The sequence below is a fragment of the Canis lupus genome, chromosome 11, assembly GCF_011100685.1.
Source record: "Canis lupus familiaris isolate Mischka breed German Shepherd chromosome 11, alternate assembly UU_Cfam_GSD_1.0, whole genome shotgun sequence".
Classification (NCBI taxonomy): Eukaryota; Metazoa; Chordata; class Mammalia; order Carnivora; family Canidae; genus Canis; species Canis lupus.
Genome location: NC_049232.1, coordinates 45858280 through 45885900, shown reverse-complemented (window position 1 = coordinate 45885900; position 27621 = coordinate 45858280). Strand labels below are relative to the sequence as shown.

The 27621-nt window shown below is 42.2% G+C and overlaps 2 protein-coding genes and 1 long non-coding RNA gene across 7 annotated transcripts in view; 1 reads left to right on the top strand and 2 right to left on the bottom strand.

The window, feature by feature from the left end:
- Positions 1-107: 107 nt before the first annotated feature.
- MOB3B (MOB kinase activator 3B) overlaps positions 108-27621 on the top strand; it is a 191026-nt gene continuing 163512 nt past the window's right edge. The window contains exon 1 of one of the 2 annotated variants that reach the window (XM_038552573.1): positions 108-235. The gene's annotated coding sequence lies outside the window, so the exon portion shown is untranslated. Of the gene's footprint in view, positions 236-520; positions 631-27621 lie in introns of those variants that run through there. The other variant, XM_038552574.1, reaches the window with a different exon arrangement.
- Positions 3133-27231, bottom strand: LOC119873929. Of its 4 annotated transcripts, XR_005366898.1 has the most exons (3): positions 24041-24121; positions 19719-19743; positions 3133-3397 (listed from the first exon to the last, which is right to left on the bottom strand). It is a non-coding gene; the product is annotated as an uncharacterized LOC119873929 (long non-coding RNA). The 4 variants fall into 4 exon arrangements; XR_005366899.1 differs by lacking the exon at positions 19719-19743 and having other exon boundaries at positions 24041-24139; XR_005366900.1 differs by lacking the exons at positions 3133-3397; positions 19719-19743; positions 24041-24121 and adding exons at positions 9554-10055; positions 26973-27231.
- On the bottom strand, positions 4667-5296 carry IFNK (interferon kappa). Its single transcript, NM_001284464.1, is given in 1 exon segment — positions 4667-5296. A coding segment is annotated over 1 exon segment (630 nt).

The following is a 27621-nucleotide window of genomic DNA, read 5'->3' as shown; positions in this document are numbered from 1 at the left end:
GCGAGGGCCGCACGCCGGCGCCTGCGGGGGCTACTCGGGAGCGGCGGCGGCCGGAGCTCCAGCCCCGCGCCCGCCCGCCCGCCCGCCCGCCCGCGCGCTCCTGGCCGCCGCGCGCGCCATCCGGATCCGCAGCCGTCGCCCGCCCCGGCTCGCCCTGGTCCTCGGGAGCCGGCCGCGGCTGGCCCGGCGCAGGAGCCTGCAGGGAGGGCCGCGGGCTGGCGGTCCGAGCCCCACGGTGAGTGAGCGCCGCGCGGGGCCGGGGGCCGGGGGCCGGGAGCGGGCGCACCTGGGGGCCGCGCTCCGGGGCCGCGCTCGTCCGGGGCCGCCCCTGCCCGCGCGCGCCCTTCCCGGGCGGGGCCGGTCCGCAGCCGGGGCCCCGGGGCCGTCCCGAGCGCAGGGCGCCTGCCGCGGGTCCGTCGGGCTGCGGGCGGGCGGCGGGAGACAAACTTTTTGCGAAAGTGCGCGCGGGCGGGAGCGGGGCGCGGGGCGCGGGGCGCGGGGCGCGGGGCGCGGGGCGCGGGGCGGGCAGCGGAGGGGGGGCGGGGACCCCGCGGGCCCCAGCTGTCAAACACGCGTCCCGCCGGCCGTCCTCGCCGCCCGCGGACCCCTCGGACTTCGGGAGCCTGGCAAGTGAGTCCCGCCGTCCCCTTCCTTCTCCCGCCTTCCCGCCGCCTCCCACCCGGCCTCCCCGCAGGGGCCGCGGCACCGAGCCCGTGGGATGGGACGAGCGGCCTTTTGTTCCCCCGCGGCTCCCCCATTGTTTGCCTCCGCAACACCCGGCGGGACTCGCGGAGAGAAGGGCGCCCCCCGCCCCCGTCAGGGGAGCCCGAGCCCCGCGGGGCCGCCGCACCCCGGCCCGAGGCTAGAGGGCGGAGGGGGGCGGGCGGGGGCGGAGGGGGCGGAGGGGGCCGAGGGGGGCGGGCGGGGGCCGGGCGGGGGCCGAGGGGGGCGGGCGGGGGCCGAGGGGGGCCGAGGGGGCCGAGGGGGGCGGGCGGGGGCCGAGGGGGGCGGGCGGCTGCGCACCGCCGACCCCAGACGCGCCGCTGTCCGCAGGCGGGAGGGGAGAGCTCCGGGCCGCGCCGGGTGTCCGCGGCTCCCGCGTGGGCCTCGCCCGCCGCCCCCCGCCCCCCGCCCCCCGCAGCCGGCGTCAGGGCCCTCGCGGCGGGACAGAGGCCGAGGCCCGGGTCTGCGGAGCTCCGCGGGCTGCTCCACAGGCGACGGTGCGGAAGGAAGTAACCCGGGGAGCCTCGAGACTTTGCCTGGAAGCCGCGGGGAGGTGGCTCCCCGAGCCTGAACGTGGGATGTCGACGTGGGCCGGGGCCGCAAGCCGGAGTCCCGGGGCCGCTGTCAGCGCTTGGAAGGCAGACCCGGAGGACCCGGGGCGGCCGCGGCTGGGGGCGATGCTCACGGTCCCAAGTCCTTGCGAACCAGTGGTTTGGGGCAGCCCCCGAGGTTCCCTGGGGGTGCCCCTGCTGGATCATAGGGAGCCCTGTTCCTGTGCCTTCCTTCACCATTACATGCTTCCACATCGTGCTTCTGTTTTAGGGGGGGTGGATTATTGAAGAGGAGGGCAAAAGCGAAGCAGCCGGCCTGGGAAGGCAGGGTCCCCGCGGGGTGCCTGGAGAGGCCCTTTGCCTGTTGAGGGGAGGCCAAGCCTGTGCACCTGTTAGAACCTATGCACGCTCAGCCTTACTAGACCAGCGTTGCCAGCTTTTTCTGATGGAGGCGCAATCATCGCCCAGGCACACTCTTTTCACCCTCTACCTGTTGGTCCCTTCCCCAAGCCTGGGGAGGGAGGAAGCCAGCTTCCATGGAAATGCTTGTGACCTGAGTAACCCACTCGGGCATTTTAAGTGGGAGCTCTTCAGTTCTAGGAGTTTTCCCTTTACCTGACTTAACAGAAATTTGAGTTCCATTCAATAAATAGAAAAACAGAGGAGACTGCTAAGTCAGGAAGGTGGACACAGAGCACTTTCTCTGGCGATTTCTGGATTTTATCGGTGGGACGAACAAAAGAAAAAAAAGCAAAATCTTTGAGGCACTGGGAGATACTTTACAAACATTTCATTATGAAAATGATGCCTAAGGAAAGATTCCTTTGAAATTTAGCAGCAGAAGCAGCAGGAAAGAAGCAATGAGGCTGACTTGGGTTGCTCAAGAAATGCCCAAAGGCATCATTAGCAAAGTGAAAGGGCAGTGTTTGTCCCAGTCTACCCCAGTAAGGAAAACAGGATAATTGTAGTGGAAGATGAGCTTGTACAGTTTCTTTAATTTTAGAATTAACCTCCCCTTCCCCGAATCACTGTAGAAAAAATAGAAAATACAGAGAAGTAAAAATGAAAGCAAAAGAAAGGGAGATATTATAAACAGGGCCCCAATGAATAGTGATTTCCTTGAATAAATTTCTGGAGCTAGTATAGCTAGGTTGAAAGAGTTAATGCACTTTTTAAAGCATATTTAAGATTGTCCTGTAGGAAAGTTGTGCCACTTTACCCGCTCTCTAACAATATACAAGAGGATATTTTCCCCCTGTATCCTGCACCCCACTCATGCTCTGTATTATAATTACCCTTTTTTGTTTCTGCTGAAGGATGAGAGGGGGGTATCCTCTTGTCTTCTTTTGTATTTCCTTAACCACAAATAAGACTAAACATTTTTCTTGTTGTTAGTATTTATTCTTCTATGATGATATCAGTTTATGCCCTTAACCTATTTTTTTTTTTTCCAGTGGGAACATTCTCCTTTTTCTGATTAGAGGTGCTCCTGATAAAAGCATACTGTTCTGACTTCTGACCCTGCCCATGTAATTGGACAATCTTTATTGACTCAAAGTGCCAATTCTCTTCCTTCTAGCATAGTAAACATTTGGCAAGACTGCAACCATAAATTACTAAAATAACTGACATGATCTCGGTAGAGTTATTAGGGAGACTATGCAAAAGCATTGTTAGAAAAATTGTAGGAAAATACTGAGTGTATATTTTCTGCTTAGTAGTTTGCATGCCCCAACATCTTTACAGTTTATGGTGCCTCTTCCTGTCTCTCCCCACCCCCCCCCACCCATTTAGGACAACTCTGTTGATGAGTTGTTTTTACTAAAAGGATTTTAATAACTCATTTTATTTACATTCCTTCCATTGATAACCAGTATACCATCATCCACAACTTTTAATTTTTGGCTGAAATCTGCCTCAGTTTTATAAGATTTTTTCTATTTGGATTTACCATTTGAGCCCTGTACTTGAATGAACTTTGAATATAAACAGTTCAGTAGCTGGCCTTTGAAACAGGATAACAGGAGAGGTTTCTCAGTGGTGGAACCAGGTGCATTCTTTGTGCATTTGCATCTGGGTAGCCACAAATCTTTATATTAATTCTTGCTTGAAGGTACATGATTCTGAAATGGGATGAAGGAAAGAGGAAGAGAAAATTAATCTCAGTTGGATAATGGATTAATGCAGATGAAGGATCACACATGAAAATTTAATAATCTAGGTAATCTGGGATACCTGGATGGTCAGTAGTTGAGCGTCTGCCTTTGGCTCAGGTCACGATCCCAGAGTCCTGGGATGAGTTCTGCATCGGACTCCCTGAGAGGAGCCCGCTTCTCCCCCTGCCTATGTCTTTGCCTCTCTCTGTGTGTATCTCATGAATAAATAAATCAAATCTTTAAAAAAATAATAATCTAGGTAATCTGGATATAAGATAATTTCTAAAAAGATAAACTGTAGTAAAGTGTCATGTATTATTATAACTAGTTTACTCAACAGAAATTGGCTTTCTAAATGGGAAAATCCAATGTGAAATATGATTGTAGATACTTCATCTCAGGCATTTAAAAAATACAGAGGAAAAAAAATAAATAAAAAGTACAGAGAAACAATGAAAGGCAGATATTATACTTTTATGCAGCATTTTCCATGCACTTGGGTGTAGAAATCAAATAGTAGGCAGTGGGAATGAACTGTGTTTTCCACATAAGAATCATTGGCTCTCAAAGGATGAATGAGAACTTAATGGCCATCTAATTCAACCATCTGATATCACTGAGGATCTTCATTCTCTTAAAATAATAACATGCCATCCTACAAACTGTATCATTTCAAACAAACCAAACTGAGAAGCAAATAGGGCAGAAATTTCAACTTTTTTTTTTTTTGAGGCAAGGGTAGAAAGGGAAGGTTTTAACTCTATGAAAACTTGTAGAATAAGCTCCTTTAACATGCTCAACTTTCACAGAATAAACTGCCTTGGCAGTATGACAGTTAAAATCATTGAGGTGTTACATTTTACAGCATTTTCTCATTCATATCCTCCAGCCATTGGCTTGACAAAGTCAAAGGCAGTAGAGCAAAGCAAATATAAAATAGCAAAAGGAAAGAGGAAGGAAAGAGGAGAATATGGAGAGGTTTTTTTTTTTTTTCCTTTAAAACTATCTTCAGAACTTTCTAACAAGATTATTGGTACACAGCAGATGGTTGGCATCCCTCTTAAAAAAGGTGGATGTAGCTGATGTCTCAAGGCCAACTTTAGAGACAGTAAACATTACCTAAATCACTGCCACTCCAACGGAGGGTAGGCTTAGGGCTAGCCTAATTAATTTCTTAAAAGAAGATGAAGGAGAAGATGTTGGAGAGAAGTGGAACTTTAATTATAAAAATATACCTTATTTTTTCCTGAGCAGTGGTGCGAATTTCTGAAAGTAGTAGTAGAAGCATCTTCTGATTTCCACTCGGATGATCTCCCAGGCACAGTGGCTGTATTTCTTTTCTTTCAGGAAGTTGTCTATCCTATTGAAATATCTCCTAAGTTCTAGATTGCTTAGCTGGGGGACCGTAGCTTCTGAGTGGTTTATCCCATCCTCTTCCATCTCTTTTGAGTCATCCTCTTCTTTCTCCTCTTCCTCCAAGCATCGTTCCGCGTATTGCAGCTGTTGATCAAGTCCAATTTGGATTTGTTTCAGATAATCATTTTCCCAAGTGGATTTGAAGGTGTACTGACTGAAAATGTTGAAGGCTTGTATAGACATTTCATAGAAGGCCTCCACGATGTATCTTTTCACAGGCTGGGTGTGTGATAGGATCTCTTGGGGCAACTCAAAAGCTTTGATTTCTCTTAAGCACTCTACAGGAAATGAATTGCTCATACTGCTCAGAAGTCTCAGATTTTGCCAGGTGACTTTCCTCAGGTGAAAATGTAGCAAGTTACAGTCCAGGGAGAGCACGCCAGTGATGAGCAGACCCACCAGGCATGCAGGCCACAAACACTTGCGAATCACATCAGGCTTAGTGCTCATTTTTTTCCCTTAAGCTAAAAAATCCACCAGACTCAAGGTTGACAATGATGTTTGAGGTCTTAAGGATTCCTTCATGTGCCTCTTATACACCTGAATAATCTTCAGTGGGGAGGAGTTTTCTTAGTTCTCAGTTTATGGTTCTCAGAGTTTCAGTCCCTTTCCTTTGCCTCTGAGGTTTGTTATGACATTGGGTGAGTACACTGACTTTAGAAATGCTAATCTCTTTCTTCAAAATGAGCAAAGCATTACCATTGCATTACCTTAGTTGCCTGGATGACCCATCCCAGTCCTATAGAATTGTCATAACAAGATCGATGCATAGTATTTCAGAAAGAACTGAAGTTTCTGACTCTATACACTCATTCGTTCAAGACTATTACCTAAGAGAGCAATCTATTTAAAAAAATGTGTTGTGTTTCTTTTAATCTGGCTGGGTAGCCAAACATTTTCTCTCATTGAGTTAATCATAGACATTGACCAAATGACTTTAATTATTTGATTGCAGGGCCACCAGAACATAACGTAGTTTACGTTTCTCTAATCTTGTAAAATTAAGTTTCTCTATTTGGATATTTTATTTTTTTCTTTTCTTTTCTTTTTTTTTTAATTTGAGAGCGTGTGAGACAGCACAGAAGGAGAGGGAGAAGCAGAGTCCCCACTGAGCAGGGAGCCCAATGTGGGGGCTCAATCCCAGGACCCTGAGATCATGACCTGAGCTGGAGGCAGACGCTTAACCGACTGAGCCACCCAGGTACCCTGGGTATTTTCTCTTTATTTTATTTTCCCAGGTCTCAAAAAAGATGAAAAGCAGAGTTGGTCAATTGAGCATGGCACTTACCAAATAAAAGAGTAAGCTACGTTGCTTTTCTGTTGTCTCCCACTATCCTTTCCTTTGGTCAAACCCAGTCTAGCACTTCCCATGGCTGCCTAACATTTCATATGCCTCCCATACCTATTACAGAAGTCCTCAAGGAAGTTGTATATTGGAGAATATTTTTCTGCTTCATTAGCTTCTCTCATAGTGTCATGCATTTTCCTTACTTTTAGATATGGTTTAGATAGGATTTTAAAACATTGCCTTGGCTGTCTTTTCTTCTTTTTGGAGGTTCTGAATGCTGTAAAGATTCTTGTTCATTCCTATTTGTTTTTCACTGAGGAGGTACTTCACATCTGGACCACTATTACTGTGATAATGATAGCTAATCCATCATTTTTGGTTTTCCTTTTGTTTGATCAAAAATGATCTTCTTCTGGTTATGTTCAAGCCAGGTGCATTCCTTTGCCCAGGAACTTAATTATCATCTTAAAACAAGGCTAGCTTAATTATTAACTTAACAAAGAAATATATTAATTTTTAATAAACTCATTTTAGAATGGTAACGCAAAAGCAAGCACGGTTCCATAAATATGACAGACTGTGATTGCAAGTTTAGCTTTTTTAAAAGTTCTTATCTAAATCAGTTCATTGCACCAAAGGCAAACTATGGACAGTGGGATTTTTTTTTTTTTTAAATCCTGGCTTTTTGGACAGGCTTTCTATGGATAGAAAACTTACTACATATATTACTCTATCTGTGTTTTCTCTAAATTCTGATTTCATATATTTTATGAGATGACCAACCTGGAAAAATAATTTGGAAAATGACCCTTTTATATTTTATCACTATAGGATAGTAAGTTGATACAACTCTCCTAGAGAGTAAAATGATGATACGTATCAAAGGTCTTAAAAATATACATGGTCTTTGACTCAGCAGTTTCTTCTCTAGGAAGTTATCCCTGAGAAATAGTGATGGACATCTTTTAAAGACTTAGCTGTCAGGAAGTTTATCGCAGAAAAAACTGAAAACAATTTAAATGTTAAGCAATAGGTAGTTGGTTAAGTAATTCATCAGTAGAAACTTTCTATGAAAGCATTAAATATTGTGGTGTGGGAATGTATTTGGCCATTGGATAAGTTCACTTTGTAGTTGAAAACCAAGCTTCCATGGTAGTATACAGAGTCTGATAGCATATATGTGCAGAAGAAATCTAGAAGTGTATATGCTACAAATATTTCCTGACTAGGAGAATAATTATTATTTTTAGTGATTTTTATTTTTATATTTTTGTTTTCCTCATTTTTTTTAGTTTTCTGTAATCAGCTAGTATTTAATAAGGCAGAACTATTTTTTTAAAAAGATTTTATTTATTTATGCATGAGAGACACAGAGAGAGAAAGAGGCAGAGAGACCCAGGCAGAGGGAGAAGCAGGCTCCATGCAGGAAACCTGACACGGGACTCGATCCCCGGTCTCCAGGATCACACCCCGGGTTGAAGGCGGCGCTAAACCGCTGAGCCACCGGGGCTGCCCAAGGCAGAGCTATTTTTAAAACAACATACATTAAAACAAATTAGGGGCACCCCGGTACCTTATTCAGTTAAATGTCTTCTTCAGCTCAGGTCTTGATCTCAGGGCTCTGGGATGGAGCCCCAAGTGAGCTCCCTGCTCAGCAGAGAATCTGCTTCTCCCTCTCCCTTTACCTACCCCCCCCCTTCATATTCTCTTTATCATGTTCTCTCTCCAGTGTTGTCTCTCAAATAAATAAAATCTTTTTTAAAAAAGAAAAAAAAACTATTATGTGTTTTGCAATGTGACCAATAAATACTACTTTATTTACTTAAAATTTCCATTCCAGGATACCTTCAAAGGAAATGTGAATTTACCCCAAGACTCAGTTCTCATTCCATAGAATAACATAGAGTATGTGGGAAGATAGTGTAATATTCTTGCAACTTCTCAATAAAAATATATATGCTTTTATATATATGTATATTTATAATTAAAGAGTCTATAAAGTACAAAACGCCTCTGAAGGCGATGCCTGCTTATGTATCTCACATAACTTCTTTCATCGTAAAACTTATTACATCGTCCTAGGCAGAACTGTTTGTTTCTCTTTTGGGCTTTTTTTTTTTTACAATGCTCTGTCCGCCTTCATTGTGGCTTTTTAAAATGGATAATTGAGTAAGTGTTGGTTTCCCAATTTTATATATTTCCCGTTCCCCTACCCACTCAGAATGCTTAGACTGCTTTGCAGTTATTTGGGACAGATCACCCTTACTAACTAAACTAAGAGACTGTTCAATTGAATTACTATGCTAAGAGGTTCTGCTCATAGGTGATAGAGGTGACTACAGATTTGGCTGTCATCACTATCTTGAAGGCCCCTGTATTTTCTGCCATGTACAGCTTTGTCATTTTATCCTGCTCCCCCCAAATTTCCTCCCTTTATCGTCGTTCCATGTCACATCCTCATTTATTCAAAACTGTATTTTTAGCTAGTACCACATGCCAATTACTGGGTTGGGTCTTAAAGATGGAAGAATAAAGAGTCCACAATTGAAGAAGCAGGCATATTCTGAGTGTTTTAGAGGGAAGGAGTAATTCATAGGTCTTCCCTATAGCATGGACCTCATCCCTATGTGAATACTGTAAATGTTAATTGATGCTGATAGTGACACTATTCATGACAAAGAAGGAAAGATGATTGACGTGCATATCTTCCCCTCTTCCACTGTTAGCTTTTTAAAAGTTCTTATCTATGCCTGATTTTGCAAATAAAAATACAGAACGCCCATGCAGTATTTGGGAGGTACCTATACAAGAAAAAGGTCACTTGTCATTTACCCCAAATTCAAATTTAACTGGGTGTCCCATTATTTTACCTGACAACCCTATCCACCAGACAAACTCTTTTGACCTCTTAGAGTAGAACTCAGACATGAAGCCCTTCACACAGAACTTTTCCTCTGCTAGTAAGTCGTTCACCTCATACAGAGGTACATTCAGTTGCATTACTCTGTGCTGGCTTTACTTGTGTGCATGTCCCTAAAAACTGTGCACAGCACACTCCAGAGAGGTACCTGCCATACTAAAAATATTATGTGTGCACGCATATGTGTACACACACATATACAAATTGCTCTCATCAGGAGCATTATTGGATGATCAGTCATTGGTTTTGCCTCTGGTAAAAGCCATGCCACATGAGTATATTTCAAAATAACAGGAAAATTAGAAAGAATGACAGTGTAAGGAAATATTTTTATCCCAAAATTTGTCTATTATAACTGTTCCATCTGTCATTAGCAGTCTGTATGTTGCCTGGCTAATGATATTTCCACAATATCTGCTCTTATTTCTCTAGCATGTCTTGAGATCATTTGTATTTGGTTAGACTTTCCTCAGAGGGAAAGCTGATTAGCAGGGGCTGCTCTGTTGTTGATAGAACTGTGTAAAGCCCATATGGATTATAAGGTGAACAGTAATGGGCAAGACACAATTTGTTTGACAAAATGGAGATGAGACATTTCAGTCTAGACAGAATTGTTGTGATTCAGCTCAGGAGCATTTAGTATTTTCTGGTAAGATTTATTGCTCTCCATGAAAAGGCAACTTTCAAAACAAGGTGAGAGTAACATGTTCATCATCTGTGTTACTCAGTACATGGAAGTAGATCGTTTCATTTGTGGGGTCAGAAGGTGATTGAGCCTAAAAGAAAGCTCTGAGATGGGAAGCTGAGCATCCATTCCTGGTGTTATCTTCCCTAGAGTATGCAGATGATGGTGACCACAGAGTTGTGTGCAGCTGTTTTAGCTTCAGACCAACCCTGAAGCTCCAAGTTGGTGTTTTGCTCATCTCCCTTCCTCCCACATTGGGGTCAGCCTCTCCCATGGTCTTCTGGTCCTCTTCTTGGTTGTTTTTTTAATGATGTACCTGATGTAGAAATTTGTAATGACTACACAGGTAGTGTATGGGAATGTTTTTATAGTAAAAATTCAAACACTTCAGATAAAGGGAAAGCTCTGCTTACCAGCTCAGCCTCATGCCATGCCACTGTCTGCCCTGTGATAACTGGTTATTAGTTTGATATGTATCCTTATTTGATATCTGTTTCCCCACTAAACACTAAGTTCTGTGAGCATAGTGCAACAAGTGGTTTGTTAGCTGCCTTCTCTTAAATGTCCAGCAAGACCTTACAGCGATTGAGAGAGAACTGGATCACTTCCATGAATGATATGTGGCACAGTAGTAGGGAGATTTGTATATATTTTTGAAAATTGCCCAAATAAGATTATAAAAGTTATGATATGCTTTGAAGTTTAATCCTGTAAGTATATCTATGGCTGTATATATGTTATTGTTTGGATATAATCTAAAAAATTTACATTATATACATTTCATGAATCTGAGGCCCAGGATAAATTGCTCACTAGACCTGAATTTAACAGATCCAAGTGCCTTTCACAGACCCTGGCACAAAATAGGTGCTCAGTAACTATTTGCTGGATGCCTAAAAGATTGAAGCCATGTCTCAATGACAGGGAAATTATTTGGTGGTTTAGTTCTTTTGGTATAGGGACATGGGAAGAACAAAGTCAAGTATTAGGGAAATTGACAAGTTCACAGAATGGTAAGTAGGAGCTCAAACCTCCATTATTTTCTCTTTGGGGTATCCCATGGTCATGAGCACAGCCATACCTCTACTCTAGTGGTATCACATAGTTCTTTGTTGTTTGGGTGACTCACATACCTAACTGTCCAAACAGTTATTCAGTTTTGTATCCATGGCATCTCTTACATAAAGACACTAAATATTTGTTGGATAAGAAACTACCACATGATTTCTTTTGATTCTCAAGTTTGCTGTGGAAGCAAAACTATTGAGAGGTTCCAAGACCATTCTCCAAGACGTCCTCCTTCTCCCAACATTGCCACTTCTATATTATATCAGATGCTCCCAGCAGCTTTGTTTTATTTTGTTTTGTTTTCATTATATCACCCCTAAGGAGACCCTTTGGACAGACTTAACCCTTGGTTCTCTTTTATAGCCCAACTTCAGATGATGCATGTAGTAACTTGTGCACAGAAATAATTTTAGCTCTTAGAAAATGATTCCTGGTGGGGATCCCTGGGTGGCGCAGTGGTTTAGCACCTGCCTTTGGCCCAGGGCGCGATCCTGGAGACCCGGGATCGAATCCCACGTCGGGCTCCCGGTGCATGGAGCCTGCTTCTCCCTCTGCCTGTGTCTCTGCCTCTCTCTCTCTCTCTCTGTGTGTGTGACTATCATAAAAAAAAAAAAAAAAAAAAAAAAAAAAAAAAACTTAAAAAAAAAAAGAAAATGATTCCTGGTAAAAAGAAATTTACATGTAAAGTAGATATTTAAGTAGATAAATATCATTTAAGTAAATAAATATCTGGTATCAGTAAAACCTACCCTCAGTTTTGGGATTACCTGAACAGTTTCCACCTGTACCCTTGTTTCTCTTGGTCCATTCAAATCCTAATTGGGCTTTCTTTCACTTTACTCACTGGGTGAATGTGGATTTCTTCCCAGACCACATCCAAGGGTGCCTGTAGTCTGGGAAGAAAGCAAGAGTGGAGTAAGTGATGGATAGAGATGTCCTCTTGTCTTGGATATTTATTTATTTAAAAGATTTATTTATTTATTTGAGAGAGAGAGAGCAGAGGGAGGGGGATAGAAAGTGGACTTCCTACTGAGCACAGAGCCCATCGGATCCCAAGACCCTGAGATCATGACTAGAGCCGAAATCAAGAATCTGGCGCTTAACCAACTGAGCTATCCAGGCACCCCATCTTGGATAAATATTTAAAAATATTTAGTTGCCATTGCAGGGATGAGGACAGGGTCTTCTTTTAATAACTGTCAGCTTGCATGGGGTCATAGATTTCCTGACAGTTATGAATAACAAAGAAAGGCATTATTATGGGAAAATTTGAGTAGACTTTTCTTAGACTGATAGAAAACTCACATGCCCCAAATTTTAGGATTTCTGTAGTGTCTGAGAAATGCTTGGATTTGAGGATGGTGTCCAGGAATAATCTATTGGAGCCAGGTAAAGTGGGCAAGAGTCTCTTCTTGCCAAGACCCCCACCGCTTGGTAGCCTGTGAAGTACAGAATCTAAATCATAGAATGTAGGGTTAGACGGACACTTAGAGATAGATTTTTGAAGTCAGAGGGGTGAATTTACTTGTCCAAGGTCACAGTGCTAACTTGAGGGCAAAATCAGGCTGACATACAGGTCCTCTGACCTCAGTGCCATCCGTGTAAGCCTTTCACCAGCATGCAGAGAACTCTCGTCCCTCTGCCTCCACTAAGAGGAGCAGCCCATCTGCAGTCAAAGGAGAGGGAATTGTGGAGGCTGGAGGCTGTCACTATTTTGAAGCCAGAAAGGAAGGCCATAACTGAAGCTTTTTCTGATACTTCACAGGGGCTTCTCAGCTCTGTGGGGAAGATGATAGCAAAGGAGGAAACCCTATGTTAAGTCTGCCACCCCTAGTATTTCTCGAAGTTATTTAGAATTCTGTGAATAATGACTGGTTTCCCAGATTCCTGGATCAGTTCAGGCCTAGAGAACTGGCTTGGAATAAGTTTCTTTGTTGTTGTTGTTGTTGTTGTTTTTTAAAAGATTTTATTTATTTATTCATGAGAGACACACACACAGAGAGAGAGAGACAGAGACAGAGAGGCAGAGACACAGGCAGAGGGAGAAGCAGGCTCCATGCAGGGAGCCCGACGTGGGACTAGATCCTGGGTCTCCAGGATCATGCCCTGGGCCGAAGGTGGCGCCAAACCGCTAAGCCACCGGGGCTGCCCTTGGAATAAGTTTCTTGAGAGATTTCCCCTACATCTAAAATTAATGTGTTTATGTATTCATTTACTTGTATCTCTAGTGCTTAACACATAGTGTACGTTCCATAAATATTTATTGAAGAAATAGGTATATGTTTCACCATTTTACCTTATGACTGTATTTTAATTTAATTAAATTGAATTTCAGGGCAGCCCAGGTTGCTCAGTGGTATGGGATAGCCAAGTGGAGATGGATGTATGGGATTAAATGAGGATAGGAGACTGATCTAGATGGGAGAGATAGATTTGAAATTATTAGCAGAAGCTATAGGTGATAATTTAAGACCATAAGAATCAGTTGGTTTATCTAAGGTTGGAAGAGAAGTGTGAGCGAGTATCAGAACCCTAAGAAGCACCTGTGTTTAAAAAGTGGGCAGTGGAAGAGGAAACCAAGAAGGATGTTCACAGGGGCGTGAAGAGAATGAAGATGGAGTATTTTGACCCTCCATCTGTTTCTGCCTCTTTATCCAAATGACTCCTCATAATCCTTCTTAACATGTACTCTTAATCAGCCATTTTCTTTTTTTTAAAATTTTCTTTTTAATTTTTATTTATGATAGTCACACACAGAGAGAGAGAGGCAGAGACACAGGCTGAGGGAGAAGCAGGCTCCATGCACCAGGAGGAGCCCGACGTGGGACTCGATCCCGGGTCTCCAGGATCACGCTCTGGGCCAAAGGCGCTAAACTGCTGCGCCACCCAGGGATCCCAATCAGCCATTTTCAATTAAACTGTATTGATTTATACCTAATCCCATTTTATAGATGAGCTGTTTGAAGGTCAGAGAGGGTAATTAATTTATTTTAGCCTAAGGTCAAAGTCTTTGTGCTCCTCTAACATATACCTTCCATGAAATGCATCTTGTTACGAGGTATGTACCTCTGAGACCTTGGCAGATGATCAACTGGATTGAAAGTTGGTTTGGTTATTTCACTTCTGCCTTTTGGGGCTATAGGAGTTGGGGTATGTTTCGGTTTCCTATGACTGCCATAACAGATTTCCAAAAACAGCATGGTTTAAAATAAGAAATTTTGTTTTTAAAGATTTTTTTTTATTTATTCATGAGAGACACACAGAGAGAGTCAGAGACATAGGAAGAGGCAGAAAGAAGGCTTCCTGCAGGGAACTCAATGCGGACTCGATCCCAGGACCCCGGGACCATGACCTGAGCCGAAGGCAGACGCTTAACCACTGAGCCTAAAATAAGAAATTTATTTTCTCACAGTTCTGGAGACTAAAAGTCCAAAATCAAAATATCGTCATGACCATTTTCCCTACAAATCTTCTTTTGCCTCTTCTAGCTTCTGGTAGTTCTTGGTAATTCTTGGTGTTCCTTGGCTTGTTAGATGCATCCAGTCTCTGCCTGCGTAGTCACATGACATCCTCCATGTGTCTGTGTCCCTGTGTCTTCCAGACATTGCCTTTAGGTATTTTTGGTAGCAGCCTGCATAGCTCCTTATTTTGCAGTTACTAAATATCAACTTTTCATGTAAATTATCAGTATTTTTCCCACCCACAATACAATGAAGATGTCATTATTCTTAAAGAGGAAATGGAAGTTTGGAAATATTAAGGGACCTGCCTGAGATCACGTAGCTAGAAACCTACAGAATCAGGATTCCAGCCCAGGTCTCTCTGAGGCCATATTGTGTTTTTATAGGATCTAGGGTTGTGACAGGTTTGGCGTAAAATCCATTGTGGTTTCTATGCACTAACAGCCTGTTTCATTCCCAAAAGGATTTGAGGCAGTTTACAAAATGTATATAAGAGAATACAAAGTATTTAAAGAAATCAGAGTTGAGGAAAAACATATATAAGTAAACAAGATGAAGTCAGTGGTATAGTTGGAACATAAGAATGCCTGTCATAATGTCCAGTGTCATTATTGAAAAGGGCTGCAGATCTGTCCCTGGGCTTTCTAGAAGCAAAGAGGAAATGTGATCTGTTAAAGTAATCACAGTGTCCAAAAGATAAAACAAACCTATCAGCAAAGCTAAATCCTCAGTAGAAACAATGTTTTTCTTGGTACTGAGCCCTGGGAGGCATTTCTCTGTGGGCCTTCAAGAAGAGAGCACTGTGGAATTTCCTGGGTAAAGACCCCAGCCTGCCTTACAGGAGTGACTACCACCACATGCGTTGCTGGGGTGATTCTTGTAACGTCCCTCTGTATAGGCAGATGTCACATTGCCAATGCGCAGTTCCTTGGCAGGCATTCTGCAGGGGCTTATTGAGTTTTCTCATGTTGAGTTACAGAATGGAGTTCTTTAGTTCAGCCGAGTTTGGATAGCATGTCTTCACCATGGCTTAAAGTGGGGAAAAGTGTGGTCACTTGAGAATGTTGGCATTCTCAGGGACATTCAGTGTGGAGAGACTGCCTTGACATTTCCAGAGCCTCTGGCCAGATCCAATTCTGCATTTCTTATTATATGTACAGAGGAACGTCTGGGAAACCTATTTGTAGGCAAAGCTCTCCTCCAGTTAGTCAGAACTGGGAAAACAAGTTATTCTGTCATATTGACCCAGTGCCATAAGCCAAAGTGAAGTGTGCCCTGGATTTCCACATGGTCATGGCTTTGATTGGCTGTACTCCTCTAAGGGTGATAGTCCTAGATATGGCAATCCAAGGAAGTGGCTTATAGTTTTACTCTGCATTGAGGTGACTTTTGTTTCTTCTGAAAGAGCTTCTTCAGAAGTTGGGTAGCTTAAAATTCAAAGCCTGGATAGGCTTGTGTGATACTATAGGTAATTAGATATTATGACATGTCATTTTGGGATGATCAGTTTTTGCAAACTTGGCTATTTTTTATTTAATAGTAAGACTCACTGTGTGGAAAGGGCCAAATGGATGGCCCCAGAATTAAAATTTCTTTATAGTCCCAGGGGAGACACAGAAATTGGTTTTGCTTTATAAACATGCCTGCCAGGACAAGACAGTAACACTTCTTGACAATGTGATAATACAGTTTCTCATGGATGGTCCATGGGACAAAGAATGGTGAAATTAACTGTTGCCTATATTGCCCATCCATTCATCCACCCATCTCTGAGGATATGTTGCCTGAAACATGGTAATAAAAAAAGAAAAAAGAAAAGTTCATGTCCTAATAGAGTGTCTAGATTTCCAGGCAATAGAGAATAAAATTATAGGGTATTATAAGTGCTGTGAAGGGAATAAACAGGGCAGGAGGGTAATTGAGGTGATGGCTGAACTGAGTCTTGAAGGATGATGAATAGTCAGTCATGTAAAGAGCTGGAGGGAAAACATTTCAGGCAGAGAGAACTGGAAGTTCAAAAAGCCCTGATAGGAAAGAATTGGGGATATTCAAGGAACACAAAGGAGATTAGTTGGGTTGGAGTGAAGGGAATGGGAGATTGGTACTAAGATAGATTGGATGGGGTAGGGGATGGCAGGCCATGTAGGAGTTCTAATTCTATCCTTTTTTTTTTTTTTTTCTAATTCTATCCTAAGACCAGTCAAGATACATGAAAGAATTTTAAGCCAGTGGGTGGTGTGATATGACTTGTGCTTTAGAGAGATTGCTTTGGGCACCCTTAGAGGGGAACCATTTGGAGAAGGGGCAAGAGTGGAAGCAAGGAACCCAGGTCGAGAGTAGATATTTTGGTATAGCAGATTAGAGCTCTGGTGGTCTAGATAAAAGAAGGAGCAGTGGAGATGGAGAGAAGACTGATTTGAGAGATGTTTTTAGTAAGTTATTTTGGATGCATTTGGGCCCAGGTGAACAGCTGTGATCATCAAAGGCAGTTTTTCAGAAGTGCCATTGATTATCCGTTTACATAAAAGGTCTTTACAGCATTAACAGGACAGTTTTTTGATAACCAGTAAGTAATGTTATTTGGCATTACATCTTTAACTTGATGGCCTTAAACTAGGTTGGGTCCCATGTACTTTGGACAACAAAACAAATAATTTACTTAATTGGACTTTATTATGGTTGAAGCTTCAGTTTCTGAGAGTGTCTCCTGATATATTTCCAATGTGCACACAGGACAAATACATATTCCTGTACACTTTAATATTTAAATAAAATGTATTTTTATGATCAGTTTAAACTATGGATTACTATCAATGATCAAATCATAATGGAGGGATCCCTGGGTGGCGCAGCGGTTTGGCGCCTGCCTTTGGCCCAGGGCGCGATCCTGGAGACCCAGGATCGAATCCCACATCGGGCTCCTGGTGCATGGAGCCTGCTTCTCCCTCTGCCTATGTCTCTGCCTCTCTCTCTCTCTCTTGACTATCATAAATAAAAAATAAAAATAAAAATAAATTTTAAAAAATCATAATGGAATATAGTCGTACAATTCTAAAGTTAAGAAAGTGATCCTAATCTGTCATTTACTAAATGTAGGTGAGAGCCTATACCTCACAACTCCAATTCCCACCAGCTTGTTTTTTTTTTTTTTTAAGATTTTATTTATTTATTCATGAGAAACAGAGAGAGAGAGGAGAAGCAGAGACATAGGCAGAGGGAGAAGCAGTCTCCATACAAGGAGCCCGATGTGGGGCTCGATCCTGGGACTCTGGGATCATGCCAGACACTCAACCACTAAGCAACCCAGGTGTCCCACCCACTTTTTTTTTTTTTAAAGAAGTCTCAGAAATGTCTAGTTCTCAGAAAATGTCTACTTGCGTGAATGCTCTTGCACAAACTATCCTTTCCTTCTTTGAAACACCGGTGCTTAATAAGCTGAGATCAAGATGTCCTTATCACTGAAATCAAGTAACAGCAGACTTTTCATGTGTCACAGAAAAATTAAATAAATTAAATGAATATTCTATATCTTAAGATTTTCAACAACATTCTTCTTAAACTTTTGGAACTTTTGATGGTTTACCTAGAGTAAAACCTAGTCTACAATGATATAGTTTTAGATTATTTAGTTATTTCATAACCCAGTATCTGATTTGGCATATGATGATTAGGTTTACTATTTTACAAATAATCTGACAGTATTTCGTAACTTTGCAAAAATCTCAGGACTTCCAGATAGAGGCTGCTTTAACAAACACATTCAAGAAAGTAGAATGGATCAAACATGATAGAAGCATTTCTTACATATATAAAGTTTAGAACTGTGGTGCTTGAGCTCCGGTTGGCCTTTTCCCAAGCAGTGGTCAGGGACACAGAAACCCTCTATCTTGTAGCTCTGGCTTTCAGGGTTTCCAGGCTTATCTCCATCAAGCTAGGGCAGAATGGCAAGAGCTGGAGAGGTGTGCATGGGAGCATTATATGAGCAGGCTTGGAGGGGCACATATTACCTCCAGCCATATCCCGTTGGTGGAACTTAGTCACATAGTCATAGTCACAGCTAAGTGCAAGGGATGCCAGGAAATGTAGTACAGCTCTGTGCCCAGGATGAAGAGAGAATAGTGTGATAAACAGCTAGCCCATCTCTGCCATATTCTTGATTCAGTTGGAGAAACAGCTAGCAATCGCAATGTGTTGGCATTATATGAGTTGGCTTAGGGGTTGGGCTGGCACGATGAAACATGCTGTAGACACTCAATAAAGATTTTCTAGAATCCATAAGCAGCTTTCTAATGGGGTTATTTTCCTTTTTACTGAAGAGCAGCAACAGAAGTATTGTTGAAATAAAAAAATTTGTTTTTTTTCCCCAAAATTATACAAATAAGAGAAATTATTAATTTGGTGGCTTTTTAAAAAGCATGTTTTCCTTACAAGATATATATTTTGGTAGAAAGATACTGTCATTAACTTTCTTTAAAAAACAGAACCCATAGTTCATATTTCCCATGGAGACCAACCTGCAGAAGTTTCTTTAGTATCATTGCAGCTAATGTTACATTGGGCATCAAGCATGCGTCAAGCGTCAAGCACAGCGTTACTAAGTTTGCATATAGCATTTCACTTTATCACCAAAAGAATCTACAAGATTTACAGTTTTTGAAAAACTGTAAAATGTAAAAGTTTTTTTAACTTTTAAATTTTTATTATTGAAGTTAATCTATTAAGTGAAAATAAATGTCTTGAGTGTATCATGTTCTAGATAATTGATTTCTAAGAATCATTTCAGAGGTGAATGATTATCATTTCCAAATGCTGAATCTGTAGCACATGATTTTGCAACTGGACGTTATTCAAAAGATATTTGTTGAGTGTCTACTGTGTATCAGACACTTTTCAGAAGCTGGAGCTACTCTGACTCACAGATTCTTTCAGCCTTGGCCTCACCAGTAGATCTGAGGGGACTTAGCCAAATAGCCATGGTAGCTGCTAAAACAAGCACCAGGGGACAAACCATTCAGTGTCATCCCCTGTACTGAATGCCATTGTGTAGCTGTTTCCTGAAACAATGAAGAAATCAACTGAGACCTGGAAACTCCTCATCAAAAAGCAGTTTGTTTGTTTTGTTTGTTTGTTTTGCCAGTCCTGGTTGCTGTAAGCTGACTTACTCTAAACCAGTGTGTATTTATAAGAGCCTGTGTTATGAGTGACATGCTAAGGAATGCAAAGTAGATTGAGAGATGCCCAGTAGGGAGAAATTAAGCACTGTGCATGATATGACAAGTAACAAGACTGGGATGATGAGTACATACTTTGTGAATTTGCAGATATACAGAGGACCCTTCTGGCTGGAAAGATATCAGGGAGAAGGAGGCAGTGAAGGATAAATAGAAGATACTTTTAGGTTTCCCCATTCTACCTCTTATTAGCTGTGTGACTGTGGGGGAATGTCTTACCTTGTGGAAGCCTCAGTTTCTTTATCTGCAAAGGAGGAACCATAACACCTAGTCATAGACATGATGATAAAAATGTAAAGTGCTTAGCACTTTAGTGTCTGAAGTATGGAAGACACTCAGTAAATAATATCAGAAAATACAATAAAAACTCAGTAAATAATTTTGAGTTTTGTTTGTAAAGTAGCAATATTGCATCATAGGACTGTGGCTAAGATGAAATAAGATGACATAATAAAAAGGGCTGGCATAGTGCCTACCTTGTGGTAAACATTCAATAAATATTTACTACTATTATTATGGAAGAAGAGATAGATGAAAGAAGGCATCTCAGACATACAGAGGAGGCACATAGCCTGGTGTGGGCTTGGCAAGTTACCCAGTACTCTAGTACAGAGGATTTGTTCAGGTGAGTAGATAGTTGATGGTTGTAAAAATGTGTGAAACATAAATGAAGAGCCTCTTAATTAGGGATACTGAAGGGATACTCCAGAAGAAAGTCCATTGAATGATCTCTGAATATTCTTCTGAGATTTTGTGTATTTCTCAAGCTTCCAGTGATTTCTGAGAAAGACTACGGTGAATCAAACATCCATGCAGTAGAGTTCCAGAGTTATAGCCTGGAACACACCAGAAATAAGGGAATGAATGTACTCCTCTCTATTTTGACAGTAGCAACCATTTGCTGAAAGAAGAAAACGTTTTAGTTTTCATGTGGCAGTCTGCCTAAGTATTTGATTTGACAGGTAAGGGAGGAAAGCAAAACTCATAAGTATATTTGGTGACACACATTTCCTGCTCATTTTTTTCCCTTTAGTTTTGAGAACAGAGTTAAGGAAAAGGAAAAGAGAAGGAAAAACAATAACAACAAAAAACACCTAACTCTCCAGGAAATGAGTCTCCAGGCAGAACTGAGACACCTGAACAATATGTCACTTCATAATACGTTGTGTGTGTGAGTCAGTGAACGGGTCCTGGGTTTGCCAAAGTGCACCTGAGGGCTGGTGCAAGAGAAGAACTACTCCCTCATGGCAGGAAGCATGGCTTCAGGCATTAGGCTCTTAAGAGGAGCTGGAGATGTGCAGACACCTTGTAGAGCTGTTTTCATGACATTGACCAAAGCCAGAGGACAATCTAGTGCATCATTCCCAAAGTGTTCCATGAAATGTTACATGAAAAGTAAGTTGAATAATAGTGAAAGGGAATATAAGGGAAGAGAGAAGAAATGTGTGGGAAATATCAGAAAGGGAGACAGAACGTAAAGACTGCTAACTCTGGGAAACGAACTAGGGGTGGTAGAAGGGGAGGAGGGCGGGGGGTGGGAGTGAATGGGTGACGGGCACTGGGGGTTATTCTGTATGTTAGTAAATTGAACACCAGTAAAAAATAAATCAAAGAGCAGAAAAAAAAAAAAGAAAAGTAAGTTGAGAAAATTTAGAATTAAACAAGCTCAATAGGTTTCTTTACTGGAGGATTCCTCAAGACCTTTGACATGCCAGCATGAATTGTGAGTGTCCAAGGAGTGAAAGTATGAATTCTGTATTCCCTAAACTTACTATAAAGTGATAATTTTTGATGTAGAATATACATATAGTGGCCTGAGCAGCCCCCCTCGGGCAAGGCTGATTCAGGATCAGGAACACTAGGTTAAATTGTTTTTTGTTCTTGCCCTTCTCAGGGGATCCAGATCTAGACATGGATGTTTACGGGCAGCTTTGCCTTTTCAGCAGCCAAATGGGGGTCACTATCCAGGAGAGCACAGTCATTTGGAAAAACCTGATGGTAGGGATGGTAGGGTATAGTAGGGAAAATAATACCCACTCCCAAGATGTCTATATTAAAATCCCTAGAACCTGAGAATATATTACCTACATGTAAAAAAGGACTTTGCACATGTAGTTAGCTTAAAGTTACTGAGATGGGCCATTATCCTAGAGTATCAGGGTGGGCCTAGTGTAATCAAAGGGAGGCAAGTGGGTAAGGGTCTGAGGAGATATAACAGCAGAAGCAGAGGTTTGAGGAGTGTGGGGCCATGAGTCAGGGAATGTAGGCAGCCTCTAGAAACTGGGAAAGGCAAATAAATGGATTCTCCCCTAGAGCCTCCAGAAGGAACACAGCCCTGCCACCCATTTTTTTTTATGATTTTTATTTTATTTATTTGAGAGAGAGAGAGAGAGAGAGAGAGAGAGAGAAAGAGAGCACAAACAGGGAGAGTAGCAGAGGGAGAGGGAGAAGGAGAGAAGCAGGCTCCCCACTGAGCAGGGAGCCTGATACGGAGGCTCAATCCCAGGAATCCGGGATCATGAGCTGAGCTGAAGGCAGGCGCTTAACCAGCTAAACCATCCAGGTGCCTCCATTTTAGATTTCTGACCTGCAAACTATAGAGTAATACATTTTTGTTATTTTAAGCCACTAAGTTTGTGGTTAGGTAATTTGTTATAGCAGCCATAGGAAACTAATACATGGGATTTGATATTGGCCTCACCTTTTCTGTGCTTGAAAGTACATGGATAATATACCTCAGTACTCTAAGATACTGACACTTGAGGGAGAGGCCTGCTACTTACCTCTATCAGACCAAGGGAATCCTGCTTTCTGGATGTCCTTCCTCCAGCTCCCTACTCCCCAGGGGCCAAACATCATTCTGGCTCTTGCTGCCCTGCTTAGATATGCAGTGACTAATCATCAACAAGCTCTGAAAGAAGCGCTGCGACTGGTCACTGGTCAGTGATGTGTACCTGTTATTTGTGGACTGAAGAGCCACTTGCCCAGTTTGTACTTCTTATATATACTAATATAATATTCTGTGGCCACTGAAATCTGAACCTGGTTGTTACTGGAGTAGTTATTTAACCAGACCATGGTCATTGAAATGTATGCTTATTAGAACCATAAAAAAATGAGGATTGCATATATTTAAATTATGGCACAAATTCTACAGTATGATTGCTTTAACTAGACTGGTGGGCAGTCATGCCCTCATGCATCACTGAATGCCAGAGTCTGAATGTGGCTGGTGCAAGTGTTAAGGATGACTGTAAACTACGTATGAATTGGAAGTTGAGTAAAGGAGTTGCGCCTGGGTGGCTTAGTCACTTAAGCATCTGACTCTTGATTTTGGCTCAGGTTGTGAACTCAGGGTCATGAGATTGAGCCCTGTGTGGGGCTCTGCACTGGGCATGGAGCCTGCTTGAGATTCTCCCTCTTTCCATTTGCCTCTCCTCCCGGCCTACTCTGTCTAAAAAGAAGAAGGAGAAGAAAGTAGTAGTAGTAGTAGTAGTAGTAGAGTAGTAGTTAGGCAGTTGGGCAAAAGATAGTGCAGCATTATTTGTATCTTGTTTCTGATGATCACAACTCAGTTCTCTAGGAAACAGATTCTGAGATGCTGAGATTGAGTTTTATTGGGGACTACTTATGGAACAACAAAGCCTGGCACAAAACAAGGGCATCAGAATTAGGTAGAGGGGAAGGTTGACTGTGTTACAGGTGGGGTTGGTCATGGTGGGCTCTGGAACACAGATGGCTCTAAGGCAAGGAGGCTGGGTCTTTGTGTCCATCCGCCAGTCACTGGATAGGGGCTGCACAGACCTCAGTAGATAAAGGCCCTCCAGAAAGGCCCTCAGATGAGAGCTGGCAGGCTCCAGTACTCCCAGCAATAAATGCTCTGGGCCTAAAGGGGTCTGGGCTGCACATCACAGGGCCCACTATACCAATTATTCTATGATGCTGGTGCCATCAGACAGCCAGACTTTAGAGGGGCCTGAGAACTATTTCTAGCAAAACTCAAGTCAGAATCTGGGGCAAGTGAGCAGAAGAAGAGACAGATTTCCAGGAGAGCTGATAGACTGCCGGAGGAGGGAGGCAGGACCACCAGCCTCCAGCCCAGAGCTCCCTGCTTCCCACAGTAAAGAACAGAGTAAAGGCCTCTGGGGCCTGGATTGGCCTCCACATGACAACTTATTAATTTGAGAGAAGTTGAAGGTCTTGTGCGTTGGTCTTGTCTGGGCCTTTTGGGGTACTTGGACTCTGAACTGGAGCCGAGGGAGGAAATAACAAAAACTTGAAATAGAAAGTTGCTAGGTTTGATGTTTATAAGTCAGTTTTTCCTCTAGTAAAATATAGATATCTTGTAAAGAAGAGATGAAGGGTTTTTTTTGACTGCCTGCCCCTCCTCCCCCATCCTCCTTTTTTCTTTTTGTTTCTTAGACCCTGCACATATAATCCGCTCCTCTGCAGTTTACCAGGCTCTTTATCCAGTCATAAAGAACTGGATGCCTGGAGTCTGGCTCCCGCCTCCCTGAACTGAAAAGCAGTGGAGTCAGTACCTCTCATTCTCCGAAGTGACTGATCAATTCACACTGAAGGTTTTGGGGATCACCCCCTGCAAAGGAGGGGCTGGAAGATCCCTGAAGTCAGTAGGGAGATGACCAGGGTTATAATAGAGGACTTTGTCACAAAGGGCTGACAGTGTGTTTTAGAATTGCTGATCTCAGTGCTTAGGCTAAATGCCAGATAAAAAAAGATTAGTGCACACTTCATGTGATATTCTCTTTAGAAAGCCTGAAGATGCCCCTCGCCTGTAAGGAGTTAGTTTTGACATCCTGGTGGACTGAGCGTTGGGAGGCTACCCACACAGGCTCTTCATCTGGAGAACCAAGTTTGATGTGTTGAGGGTAGCTGCCTGGAGAGGCTGAGTTAGAAAAGATGCTGAAGATGGGAAGAGCTACTGGCTGAATGGCTGATGGTGGAGCAGGGAACCTGCTGTATGTTTGGCCATCTGGGGGCTCGAGTTTCCAACAGTTCTCAGTTGGCTGAAAGGTGTTTTCGTTTGTTTGTTTGTTTGTTTGTTTGTTTTAAAACATACCCAAGGCTTACCTTTAACCCATGGTGGGATATATTACAGTTTTTGAGTTATTCAGAGGTAATGTGTTGAACGTAGGATGGTAAGTTGAAGAGGTACTTTAATTGCCTAGTCTCTAGACTTTAGGGAAAAAGTGAAGAATAATTAAATCCCCAAACGAGGGTTTGGATGAGGAAGAGATAGTGGAATTAGAAGGTATAAATAGTCTTTGGTGTTGATATTGTGTAGGACACACAGATCGGTGACTCTATTTGTATAGTTCTAGGTAGGTCCTGTGTGTCTGGACCAGTGGATATAAGGTTTGTTTTGGTTTAAAATGGAGAATTCTCTCATCTCATTTGATCTAATAGCGGGCAGTGAAGTATGACAATAGGGCTTATAGCACTATGTTTAGCAAATGATCACTAGAAAGTGAAGATCTACCTGATTGGTAGGGAGAGGGAATGTATGTGTTTGGGAAAAAATTGAGAGAGCTGAACTGGTGGCAAAAAAGTGAAGGACAAACATGGTTAGGGTCCTTATCCTTTTTGTTGATAGTGTTGCTTTACCTGAAGGAGCATCAAGGACTATGTAGAGGTAAAAAAAAAAAAAATGTTTTTTAAGATTTTATTTATTTATTTGAGAGAGCCAGAGAGAGAGAGAGAGAGAGACTGAGACCATGAGCATTAGCAGTGGGGAGGGGCAGAGGGAGAGGGAGAAGCAGACTCCCCACTGAGCAGGAAGCCTGATGTGGGACTTGATCCCAGGACCCTGACATCATGACCTGGGCCAAAGGCAGCCACTTAACTGACTGAGCCACCCAGGCATCCTATAGATAAAATGTTAATTATAATTTTAAAATTTCCTTTCACCCAGCAACATCTGCAAAAAACAAAGGCTGCCCCAAAATATCAATTCTCTGACACTTTCCCTTGCTGGAAGTATATTACTTTGCTTAACACGGAGTCCTCATCTCATAAATAGCATTAAAAAAAAGATTTTTTTAAAGATTATATTGCTGTAATTGGAGTTTTAAATTAGGACTCTTTTCGTCTGTTCGTGAAGGACACCTGTTTGTGCTTTCTGTAATTTAAATTGCATGATAAGGCAGCTTGCAAAAGAACTTTGCATTTCTCACAAGACACCTTATAGGTAGAAAGTCAGTTTTCCGAGTACAGGGAAGTTGAGATGTAGAAAGAAACTAATCAAGGTGAAACAGACTCAAAGTGACTTTGGCACCTCCATTCTGGATATCTGGTTTTTGGTATACTCACTTTAATGGGGATTTTTAAAATCATTATTTGAAGTTTTCAATAGTTCTGAAGTCTATTCAAGTATTCCACAGCATTTAAGAATAAGATGTAGTTGGCTCAGCGGTTTAGCACCGCCTTCAGCCCAGGATGTGATCCTGGAGACTGGGGATCAAGTCCCACATCGGGCTCCCTGCATGGAGCCTGCTTCTCCCTCTGCCTGTGTCTCTGCCTTCTCTCTCTCTCTCTCTCTCTCTCTCTCGCTCTCTCTCTCTGTGTCTCTCATGAATAAATAAATAAAATCTTAAAAAAAAAAGAATAAGATATAGTTAAGCTGGTGTAAAAGACAGAAATCTAAGTTGAAACTGTATAAGACTAAAAGGTTGATTTTTACATGAAAAATTCACAAACATTTAGAGATACTTGTATATTGTGAACAGTTCAAAATAAAACTTAATGGCAAAATTATAATTCTGTCTGATATAAGACAGCTCTGAAAGTTGTAAACAATATCTAAAAAAATCATGCCCCCAAGCTGAGATCCTTCAGTCTTAGAATACAGTTTTCCTGTACACACACACACACACACACACACACACACACACACACAGAGCCATTCATTTCCTGCTTTAACTTGTCCCTTGGAAGGTAGGATAGTGGCATAATATGACTCATTTCCCTCACAAATTGGATGTTGCCATCCTAACGAGAAATAGCATGGGTTGGAAAGCAAATTAGTAAATATTAAAGTGTCTGTCCTAGGAAACTGTTTAAGTTGGATGATGAATGATGGAGTTACTCATCTGAAAATGTACACTGGATTAGATGTGATTAATATTCCACTTACTAGATGAAGATGTCTTAACCTGACACATTTCCTTTCCATGTGCTTTATTTTTTTTTTTAATTTATTTTTTATTGGTGTTCAATTTACTAACATACAGAATAACACCCAGTGCCCGTCACCCATTCACTCCCACCCCCCGCCCTCCTCCCCTTCTACCACCCCTAGTTCGTTTCCCAGAGTTAGCAGTCTTTACGTTCTGTCTCCCTTTCTGATATTTCCCACACATTTCTTCTCCCTTCCCTTATATTCCCTTTCACTATTATTTATATTCCCCAAATGAATGAGAACATATAATGTTTGTCCTTCTCCGACTGACTTACTTCACTCAGCATAATACCCTCCAGTTCCATCCACGTTGAAGCAAATGGTGGGTATTTGTCATTTCTAATAGCTGAGGAATATTCCATTGTATACATAAACCAGGCCAGAAAGGACTGGCAGGATATATTCAGGGTTCCATGTGCTTTAAATGAGGACCCTGAGTTCATCTTGCTGAGACTATTAGAATAGTGATTCGTTTACATGATTACTTGCTTCATGAGCCTAACGTGTTAATGGGCTTGCTTTCTTAGTCATCCTTTAGAGAGGGTTCTTATTTGATTGTTGAATCATAAAGAGACAGGGTTCTTGGATTCCAGCCTCATCCTCTGTCTTACCTGTGATTTTGCTTTGTTCCTTAGTCTTTTCATACATAAAAGAAATAAATTATTAGCAGTAGCTCTAAGTTGTAAAGATAAATGCATTTGCTTATTTAAATCCTCAAGCAAGATCTTTATTTTTTTCTAGTAAAATCTTTAAATTGTATAACTCTAGTACATTATTCATATTTTAATGAAAGGAGGAAAACATACCCCAGATGAATTTAGGAATTTGATTAGGGTAAATTGGTCAGACAGTTTAGAATTTAAATTCATGATTCTCTTCTCATCCATTTCCTGGATGGTAATTGATGCATATACAGATAAATTT